Source organism: Bemisia tabaci, unplaced genomic scaffold, assembly GCF_918797505.1.
Source record: "Bemisia tabaci unplaced genomic scaffold, PGI_BMITA_v3".
NCBI lineage: Eukaryota > Metazoa > Arthropoda > Insecta > Hemiptera > Aleyrodidae > Bemisia > Bemisia tabaci.
Window position 1 is genome coordinate 2,743 of NW_027311751.1, and position 11,401 is coordinate 14,143.

At 37.8% G+C, this 11,401-nt stretch overlaps 1 protein-coding gene across 1 annotated transcript; it reads right to left on the minus strand.

Moving 5' to 3' along the window:
- Positions 1 to 3,168: 3,168 nt before the first annotated feature.
- LOC140225849 (uncharacterized) lies at positions 3,169 to 11,200 on the minus strand (the record flags this gene model as incomplete). The annotated part of the gene is given in 3 exon segments (XM_072305808.1): positions 3,169 to 3,422; positions 7,242 to 7,459; positions 11,083 to 11,200. Coding segments are annotated over 3 exon segments (575 nt in total), but the record flags the coding sequence as incomplete, so codon positions are not given.
- Positions 11,201 to 11,401: the final 201 nt, after the last annotated feature.

An 11,401-nucleotide genomic window follows, 5' to 3' on the forward strand; every position in this document is an offset into this window, starting at 1 on the left:
CAACACATCTCCTTACAATATTTATGGTAAGTTATTCCACAGGTCACTGAAATATGGTCCAAATGACAGTATACAGTGAGACAAACTTCTAGATATATTTCAACTTGAGGTAGCTTGACCAAATTTTTCTTGTTCAAACCAAACATTGTAAAAGTAACAATAATAAACTAGGGGCTATTCCTGTCAAATCGGGTCTCAACTACTAGTTGACGAACTACCAGTTAAAGGTAACTTCCAGTTCAACCTAAAGGAGAGTCTTGTCACTGATTTTCAACCTCTAGTTACTGACCATAGACTATACTTGCCAAATAGTGTATTAACATGATTTGTTCCCTCATATCCTACATCAGGTTGTATCTAATGTCTAAGAACCCTTGCCAAAAATTCAATTAGCAGTTGAACGAGACGACAGAACAACCCTTGCAAAGAGGAGGGTGGCGGGGTCCGCAAACCGAGCCCAGGTACTTAAATCAGGCTCTTTTGTGAACCAGTGAAACGCGAAGAACCGGAACGAATGTTTTGTCTGAAGTCCTAGTTGAAATCTAACAGGCAGAAAAAGCACCAGTTGAAACTCAGCCCGTTAACAGCCTCTCAACCAGTAGTTGTAAATTGACAAGACACACCAACCTCTAGTTGGACCTTAACAGACAGTCAACTACTATAGTCTGTTTCACGTAAGCTGATACTCTTTATTCGGCATTAAAATCCGTAAATGGCAACGCATCAGTCCCGAACGCGGTGACCTGACCGCTCGCCGGCCACCCTCTTTTGTTCAGCGACGAGAGACCGGCAACCCGTCCATTGTGAGGGTAGGAACAATGGGCACCCTTCATCCCTCCTTAATGAGCCCTAGTACCCGGACCCAATTTTCTTTCTCGTTGAAAAATTAAACTTTTAGCGTGAAAATTCAGGTCCAGCGGGAAATTTTGATGAAAATGAACTAAAATTTCATTCGATTATCTTAATTTTTACCCGATATACGGCATTTGTGGTTGACCGCGATTTGGGAACCCTTCATCCCTCCTTAATGAGCCCACGTGCCGTATATCGGGTGAAAATTAAGATAATCGGATGAAATTTTAGTTCATTTTCATCAAAATTTCCCGCTGGACCTGAATTTTCACGCTAAAAGTTTAATTTTTCAACGAGAAAGAAAATTGGGTCCGGGTACTAGGGCTCATTAAGGAGGGATGAAGGGTGCCCATTGTTCCTACCCTCACAATGGACGGGTTGCCGGTCTCTCGTCGCTGAACAAAAGAGGGTGGCCGGCGAGCGGTCAGGTCACCGCGTTCGGGACTGATGCGTTGCCATTTACGGATTTTAATGCCGAATAAAAAGTATCAGCTTACGTGAAACAAACTATAGTTAAATGATTTGACAGGAATGGCCCTAAATAAAACAACAAAGTAAAATTTATTGAATCGAGAAAAATCAAGGCAATACTGCAAAGCAGTCTCTACTTACTAGCTCACAGATTCACACCAATTTCATACCTTTAAGGCTTTTATTCAAGTTTATCACAAAAATCCTGTGCATTCATACCATGGAGCTCTCAGCTGTCAGAGCTGTCCGTTCCGATCAGCCCAGCACGGATAGCATAGAGCTGTTGCTTGAAGTCAATCTATATAAATAAAACTGCAAGGGTCGAACCCTTGTGATCCTTAGTTGGACCGCGTTCAGCAGAAAGGAACCAAGCCACATCAGCTATTGCCAAATTTAATAGGGCAATTTAATTTTTTCGCGAAAACGGTTGTGCGGATTTATGGGCAAATTTCAGTTAATTTTCTGCATTGTACGAGGCATATTCCTAGACATTTTCAAAGGGATCTGCAGAAACTTTCTCTTAAAAAGGATTAAATAGCCCATTTAAATTTGGCAATAACTGATGTGGCTTTGGTGCCTTTCTCTTAAACGCGGTCCAATTCTGAGGAACCGCCAGGCATATTTCCTTGACTTTTGTTGCAAACGAAAGCTGTTGATGTCCAAATGATAACAAAAGTCCGAAACTTTCAATATCTGCTCTTGGAAGTTACATAATCACTCGCGAAGCGAGTAATTGGCAGTCCAGGGGGCGGACCCCCTGGTAGAGGTGTTCCAATTATCGATTGGTAATCAATTAATCAAGCCCTTAATAATCGATTAAAGTAATCGATGAACAGTCTTCCGATTAATCGTCCAATCGATTAATAGTTTACGATTCATCAGAAATTCGATTAGTCGATTCATCAGCTTAAATTAGTCAATTAATCAGCTTAAATGAGTCAAATAAATTCTTAGAAGCTGATTATGACTCTAAAAAATGTTGGTTTGTAATTTAGATGCTCAAGAAATTGTCTACCCACTCACGATGTTCTCCATCTGAAGAAAATCGAACACACACACAATAAAAAAAACACAATTAGTGTATATAACAATAACATATATTCACATGTATGTATCTCAGTACGTGTTGGTGACTACTGAATTTTAGTTCCCAGCAGCCAAACTAACCATTTACAGCAAAGTCCGGAAAAATCGATTAGTTGCTTGACTGATTAATTACATATTTCGATTACCGATTATGCAATTTTTCAAATAATCGAACACCTCTACCCCTGGCTAGGTGCGGAGGCAAGCAAAGCAAGCTGATGCAGCTAGCGGATTGATAAATCTTTGTTTTATCTTAGAAATAAACACAGCAAAATCAGCAACATTGCTTGGAAAATGCCATGTTGGCCTTAGATAGTGACTCTGTAATACTACAAGCTGGTATTTAACCTGTAGGTTTAGGAAACAGTTTGTTACATTATAAGCTGGGTCAGCGTAATACAGATTTTTAATAATTCGACTTTAAAAAATGAGGAACGGGGGAACTTTTGAGTCTTGACAAGGTGCTGATGAAAGACATTGGTCTGAGCTTGAGAAACATGTCTTTCTTATCACACACTTTCATTGGAATCATATTTTATTGACCACCTCAAGAGCTCATAGAAGGACTAAAAAACACCAATTTTTGAAGAGGCACTTACTGGAAATCAGCGGCCGGCCTCTTAAAAGATTGAAAGGAAAATGAGAGAGCTTCGTTGCAGTCTCTCAAAATAAAAAAGTGAGCAGTGAAGGAATGATAAGATTCTCTAAGTGAATAAACTAACAAGAGGTTAACAATATGAAGGGTGAGAATGCTCTTACTCCAAGACAGTTTTGCCAACGCTGATGTCAACTTCAACTGAAAGTGGTTCAATCCCGTGCAAAGCTATTAAGAAAGCCTGAATTTGATGTGCTTGGGTTTCTTGGGGTAGTGGATAAATCAAGTCATCAGTTAGGTCTTTAATTTCAACACCAACATCAACCAACAGCACTGAAAATAATTCTCTTGGCCCATCTGGTCTTCTGTCCATTACCACTCCTCTGAACCATGACCCTTCATATTTCACAGAAACATGCTGAAAAGATAGGAGGAAATAAGGTGAGTAAAAATTGCATTTAAAAAAAAAAAAAAAAAAAAAAAAAAAAAAAAAAAAAAAAAAAAAAACAAGCGGACAAAGAAATATTTCCTCTGGAAAATAAACTGGAAACAATTAAGCTGTCACATGAATCGATTTTCTTGAAAAAAGAAGAATCAGGTTTGTGGCCGAGTGAACTGCGAGGGTGCAGAAAGTTTCTAGTCTTCCCACTTTTCGAACTAGCCTTCCTATTTCAAAAATCCTTTTTCCCCAAAAAAGTTTCATAGCTATGACCTTATTATGATTCTTTACCAAAAAATTGCCCCGATTTTTAAGGAGACGGCCGATTTCGACGCTGTTGCATGCTGGTCCTCTCCTCTCAATTTTCACAAGCCTTCCTACTTTTTCCCGCCAGCGGCCATACAATCATAATCGTGAGATCGGGAAGTTTCTGAGCCTTTGGTGAGAAGAGATGGAATACACTGACAAAACGTTCAAGAGTAGTGCTGTTGCTGCGGTGAAAGGACACAAACTTGCTGACTGCAGAGTTTAGTCAGCACTCAAAGCAGAGCAAGCCAGTTTCATACCACGGTGTTCATGATCGTGGTGTCTTCAAAGAAAAAAAAGAGGTAATGCTGTCATCAACCATTGCCGCCACCATCGACCCATGAAAACTCAAACCAGGCAAAAATCACGATGTCAGACTTTGGAGTTAAAGAAACATTGACCCTATGATCACCTCAAAATGACCAAAAACAACTTCCTCGAGAAAATGAGAGTGGTATCAATGATCAAGATTTGTTTGAAAACTCAGAATCTGCTCCAGTGAAAGTTTCAAAAAATGTTTTTCTGACATTATAATCATTGACTCAACAATGACAAATGAACATCTCAATGATACTGGGAGTAATGGTCACGGTGTAAAAAAAAAAAAAAACTTACTTTTCCTTTAGCTGAAAAAGAGTTTTTCCTTTGAAGTTAATTCCACTTTTTGTCCAGCAAATTATCTTTTGTGAAAGTTTAAATTTAACTTTCATTAGTGCAACCAGTAGGTATGAATTGACACTGCGCTTAGTAGGGTTTCCCTATATTACTCCTGATATTAACGACACATGCTTATCTTTAGATTGCTGCTAGCATTAATGATGGCGATGTCAACAAAATCTGTTTTTCCTTGCGTGACAAATCTTCAGATGCGCAATTACTTCTTTCTGCCTCAAAGCGACTAAGGTTAACAACATTTAAATTAATATGCACAACAACAGCTTGCTCTTCTCACAAAATTCCGGCAAAAAACGTTGTAAAATAAATTTTTAGGGCCTGTCAAGGTGGAGAAAATGTCTAAAGACTGGCTACTGAAGAAAAGTAACAAAATCATAATAATTTACAAAGCTTCGGCAGACTGCTAGATAGTTAGCCGACTTATTGTTAGCTTCATGGTGAGTGCATGACCTTTAAAACATTCCTACTCATCAACATCACCATATTTTTTACGTATTTTGTGTAATTTTTACCAAGGTGTTTTGGTTGGTAAATGATGACAAAAATGAACCCTCTGTATTGCCAGTACCGTTGTTTACAGTTTACTTAATTTGGGAAAAACTAAAAATGAAGGTAACAATAATAAAAAATGCTAATTTTTGCTATCATTCACCAGCCACAACACCCTGATAAAAATTAAATACTTACAATACATTCAAAACATGCTGATGTTGAACTAAAAGTTTGTAGAATTTCAACATCACTAGTAAAAAGTTCTGTGTTATATTCATTTTCTCTTACAACTTAACTGTGGCAGACTTCACAGCCACACAAATCATTCTGGAAAAGGTGATGAGCTACTTCAGCCTGCAAAGTTTGGTACAACCACTAACTGGATCTAACATCAACCCTTTCCATTGGACTTCTTCCACATTTAGGAACCTGCGCATGAACTAAAAGGACTCAGTTCTAGTCAAATTGCATTATTATTTAATACAAATTCCCAAGGCATTTCCCCTCTGGCATTCCCAAGGACACTGCTCTTTGAAAATCACATTATCTTCAATCAAAATTCGCGAAAAAAAGTTTAAATGTGAATCTTTCAGCATTATGACCAACAGTATCTGAGAGAGTTGCTGAAACACCCAATTGTTGAAACGTAAGAAAAAAAGTTGAAAAATTCACTTTTCAGCCCTGCATTACTCAGAATAGACCATCAGTAAGTTCCATTAAAAGAGATTTTAGAGCTAAAAAAGTTGTAAGGAACATCATATCAAATGATAAAGAAAAGTTAGCCAGTGCTGCCCACTAAAGCCACTGGATTTGTGGTTCTTAAAAATTTAATTAAATTAACCATCTCTGTTTGTATGTCTCTTTAACTTTCTAATTCTTGAACACTGACATTTGCAAGCTATGGGTGGCTGAACTAAGCCCCCTTCCTCCTTCAGCAGGACTTTCTAGTAGTGATGGCGATATCAAATCGATATTAGATAATATCGATCGGTATATCAATTTTTCAGAAAAAATAATCAAGAAAATTGCATTGATTTATTGATCTTGATTTTAAACCGAAATCAACTTTTCAAGCAGAAATAGAATTGATTTCCGGATTTCTCCTATTCAGTATTTTGAATGATTATTCAAATGAAATTTAGTAATTCTTTGTTTTCAGCTCCGTAAAATTTTCAATTATCTTAAATTTACCTTAAGTTTACCCTTTAATCTGTGTAACATGGTAGTCTGTAAGTAATAGGAAGTCTCCATAATAAACCAAAACCATTGGCTACAAAAGTAACAAAACCAAGAGTTAGCTATGCATTTTTTGACAAATTTTTCAACCGTATCACATCCGACTGGGAGCCTAGGTGTCGGAAATGTAACAAACTAGTGAAAACAAGCCGAAATTTGTTTGACGCCTTTTAGTATTGTTACTTAAATAAAATGATCCTCAGTTCTATAAATCACCATCTCTCTCCGATTCTTTATTGTTGCTTTCCACTATATTGACTGTAAAACTGCAGAGGCTAATGCCTTGATCACACACCGATCTGCAAATCTAGGTTCGTTTTCTAGTTTGTAGTAAAAATCACCACTAAGAAAAAAAAGGTCAAACAAAATTTTGTGTAATCTTTTTAACTAGTACTCATCCCTTATCAAAGTAAAATCTGACAGAAAATGTAGATTTCTCTAGGAAAAGAATTTACATTGGGTCATGAGTACAGACAGATTTCTTACTTTGACGAGGCATTTCCCTTCGCAATCCGGCAATCCTGTCACCAGAAGGAGCTCTGAAAAATTGCATCTGCAAACAGATAAAGACATAAAGAGGCTAATTTGCGCCACGCGGTAAAACAAGGGCTGGTTAAAAAGGCAAAAACTTGTTCTAATGGACCTCGATTATTTGAAAAATCGATTTTTTGAGGATGATTATTAAGTCTATTTGATTTCTTAAATAAAAACGAATCGATTACTTAATGAAAATTGATTTTTTTTCATACATCACTATCACTACTTTCTAGCCCCACTTACTTCTACCATACTTAGCCTCATGACAAAATTCAAAAACAACTTCTAAATGGACTGAGTTAAGCAGAAAGGAACCAACCCACATTTTGGAAAAAATTGAGTTATGAGTGGTTTTGAACTCAACCACTGCTCTACTACCTATCGCCAAAAAATCAGAGTTTTTGTTGGAGCAAATTTTGCAGAAATTGGACTTGAAGTTCATCTTTAACACAGAGTCTTATGCAGGAGCAAAACTTTAAACCTCTTTTTCTCCGTTCGATCCCGATGTGGCTTGGTTCCTTTCTGTTTAACGCGGTCCAAATAGGTACTTACTGTATGTTTTTCAAGATCTTCTGGGAGAACAGATTTGCGATTTAACCGGTTCGAAAAGTACTCGTTCAGCTCCTCGTCAATTTGATATTTCAAGGAAGTAGCTCTCTTGTTTACTCCTGATGGATAGCAGGCCCATATCAGGCTTGGATTTACAATGGCTCCAAGAGTGATCGGCTCTCGCTTATTGATGGTGATGTCTGCAGGCTCCATTCTTTTTTCTAGAAAGAATTTAAAATTTTCCAATTAAGTTCAGAGTAAAGTAATTAACAATGACTCATTAAACTGATTGTAAGAATAATTATTCTTACCACAGATTTAATTATGATCACATGGAAAAATGGGAAGAACAACGCACATAGGCACAAAAATCAATTGTTTATCGCATGATAGCAGCAGGAAAAAATTGCGTATTATACTTCGGAATTTGGAAACAGAGAGCAAGAGCAAAAACTTCGTCGCTTTGATGGAATTGACAGGTGACAGTACAGCATAGAGAAAAAAAAGGAGGTGTTTGCATTTCGGGCATCTTGGAATTTTTCATAGAGTATCTATAGCTTTGATGACGTCATTGGGTACAGCGACGTTTTTATCCTGTCGATTTTCTTGGAAATGGTGTAATTTAAGGGAAAAAGTCATTCTATAAAAAGTGCTTGAAATTATATAAAGAGTTGATTTAAGTAAAAAAATCGGACATTATGGTCAGTTTTTACAGCGTCAACATAACCCTCAACGAGCGTCTTGTTTACATTAGCTATGTTTATGCGAGCCTCTTAACCTAACTTCAATCGAAACCTGAGTTTGAAACCAAGGTTCAAATCACGGCATAAACGATACGGAACTAACGAAATGTAGGTTTCCGAAATTTGTGTTTGAAACCTTATTTTACACTAAAGACTAGGTTTTCGCACTCCGCATAAACGAACCGGAGGTTGAAATTAGTTGAAATTCGACTTCAAATGCGATTTTCAGGTGCGCGATCGGCAATATGGCGGATTTATTATCATAACGTTCGTAAACAACTGGTGCTTATCCCACGATTTAGCTTTAATTTTGCCATTATTCAACATTTTTTACAATCATAATTTTACTACAATTGTTGCTTAAGCACTTTTACGTGATTCCTTCAGTTATATGTGGCTTACTTATCCTTATTTAGCTAAACGTAGGACGTTATTTTCTAGTGAAGGTGTTTAGTGTCAGATGGAATCCAGGCTTATTACTGCTTTTTCAGATAATTCTTGCAACTCTAATCAACATTTTATGACTACAGAAGCAAAGCAAGCAAAGAGCTTTACAGGCTACAATTGAGTAATAGCCTTACCTACCAGTTCATCATCTGCGGAGAACTTTTTTACTGTATCCCAACGATTTGCCTAAGATTTCAAGATAAGGCACCCTGCTTCCCTTTAAGTAGTGCACCGAATTTTTTCATTTCAATCTACCGATTAAATCTAAAATCTGATCCAGTCAGAGCTGCATAGCTCTTGAATTTGTGTGTTATCCGTGTATCTATTTCCTGGTTGTCCTACTGGAAGTGTGACTCCAGCCACAACCGTGACCTGCTGACTTATTTCTTTGATCCAATCTCTAGTAAATGATGACTCAAATTCTGAAGCCATCATTTATTGAAACTAGTTCAAAGTTATTGCTCCAAAGTATCGTCACTCTTCTCATACTGATGCAGAAGGAAGGAGATTCTTCGGTGAGTGCTCTGTGATCCAAGATTTTCAATTTGAGATAAGAATAAGGTTTTTATTGAGGCGTGTAACAATTTTTGGTCGTTGAACCACTTGTCATAATTGAGCTTTGGCGTTAGAGATGCATCAACTGTGGAAAGTGGCTCTGCCTGTGCAAAAATATCTTGTGACAGCAGTGAATGTTAGTAAATGCGCTTTACAGATAGACTGAGAGCTCCAGATTCCAATCTACCTGAATAATTAAATTCAGAAGGATTTTTGAATTGAGTTCATATCGAATCTCAGTGGGAGAATAATATACAGTCTAAGCGAAAGAATATCAATGGTAAGGTTGGGTTTGTGTCTTAGATTAGTGAAATGCAATGGCAGGTTCTGAAATCTTGTTTGTCAGTTGCTCTTTACATGAGTCACCTTTGAAAATCAAGTTTAAGAAAAACACACATAGGTAGGCAAACAGTGGTGGTAGCTTGCCTATTTTCTTCCTGTCTTGCTCATGGACTCGGAGAGCAGTCGGAAAGAGGGGTGAGAAACAGGATTTCAGCGCGTGTCTCTGGGAATGTGGAAATTCAAAATTTGTGAAGCGTCACCAGTTTGTTGAGATTGTCACCGTCCGTTGCCTCAAGAGGATTTAGACGCTTCTGCTTCAGCGATACATTGTTGACCTATCAATATCTGCTTATTTTGATCATATCTTGAAGGAGGAATTCCCATAAGTATATCCCGATTCTTTATTTGTTTCACTACAATAATGGCAGACATACAATCTTTACAACAGCATGGAGTGAAGGTGCGGTGCTTTACTGGATTAGCACTCCTACACTTTCAATGCCTATATCTACCTATTGTAAGATCATTAGAAGCTCAATAAACAATATGATGAATTTCTGCGCCTGCCACAATTATTTTTAACATCACTAAAATTACCTATGGCAACTTTTCTGAACTCAGAATATAAGCTCGAGCATGATTTGGAGGGTTGTTGAGATTAGGTATTCATTCAATTTTAAAGATGAACGTAAAATGATTAAACATCTACTGTCATTTTTCCAACTGTTGCTCAGAAAGTCAGTAAAGGCTTTTCTAGTGAAGATGAAGCCTCCGCTTATATATTGTGGAAAAATTGAACATACACAGGATAAAAGAGTAATACCTAATAATTTATTGAATCAATTCATAGTGGAAAAATGAAGTATAGCTTGTGAAAATGGCGCCAACATGAAATTCAAGTTCAATCGAAAATATGCGCATAAACAGCGCCAAAATCGGAAAGTTTGATTTCCCGCGAAAGTCGGGTTACAGCGCCCGCATAAACCCGACGGAGGAAACTTGCATTACAAACTCGGGTTTCGTGAAACCCCGGTTTCGAGCCTCGCATAAACGTAGCTATTGATGACGTAGGTGGGTACAAATCCTCAAGATGCAAACACCTCCTTTTTTTTCTCTATGACAGTACAGGTGTTTTTAAAATAGGAAGGCTCGGAGCATCCAAGGTAGATTTACACAGGTATGGACAGAACTAAACAACTGGCCTCTGATTGGCTCTCCAGCGGCCCCTTAACGTCAGCCATTTTGGATGTTTTGATTATTTTGATTTATTATGTTCGGTTTATCGTTTGTCAAAATTTTGTGGGATTTTTTGCACAATTTTGGTTATACGATATTAATTTTAGCGTTTAAACGCACAAACGTTTGAATGTTAATTTGATTGTAATTTAATTAAAAAACGGGCCCCTTAACCTACGTCACGAGGTCATGTGACACGTACTGAGGCTCATGGGAAATTTTCAACTTTTCCATACCTGTGTAAATCTACCTTGGGAGCATCTTGCATTATCCATGAAGGGTATCCCAAGGTACACTCTACTACAGGTATGGACAAATGGAATTTTAGAAAGTCGTCAAAACGCGTAGATTTGACAGCATCGAGAGTACGACTGCGAAGACCTGCGCAGCAAATGGACGGTACGACTTCATACGTCACTTGATCGCCGATTTTCTCAGCGCTGCCACTTCGGCACCCCGTTTGTCCATACCTGTAGTAGAGTGTACCTTGGGGTATCCTGATTACAAATTGTTACATTTCTTCAGATCTTTACGGGTAACGCCTATCTTCATGGGAAATTAAGAATAAAATAAAAACAAACCGGCAGGACCAGGACCCAGATGACAGGAACTAGAGTACCTGTACCTGTATAGCGAGAGCATAGACAGATGTGAAACTCCGAAAATCCTATGCCGAAAATCCATCAGGCCTTCACCGATGCCTCCGCGAATAAAGTTAGGGCCCAGAAATGCAGCCAACCTATGAATTTCAATTATCCAGAGCGATTTATTAATACAACTGTTACGAACCATCGTTTATCAAACACGTATTTGACTTAGTTTTTGCATAAATTTACTCATTTTTGTGGAAGAACGCTCAGTTATGTACTTTCTTAGCCATCTTCGTTAGAATTGGAATCT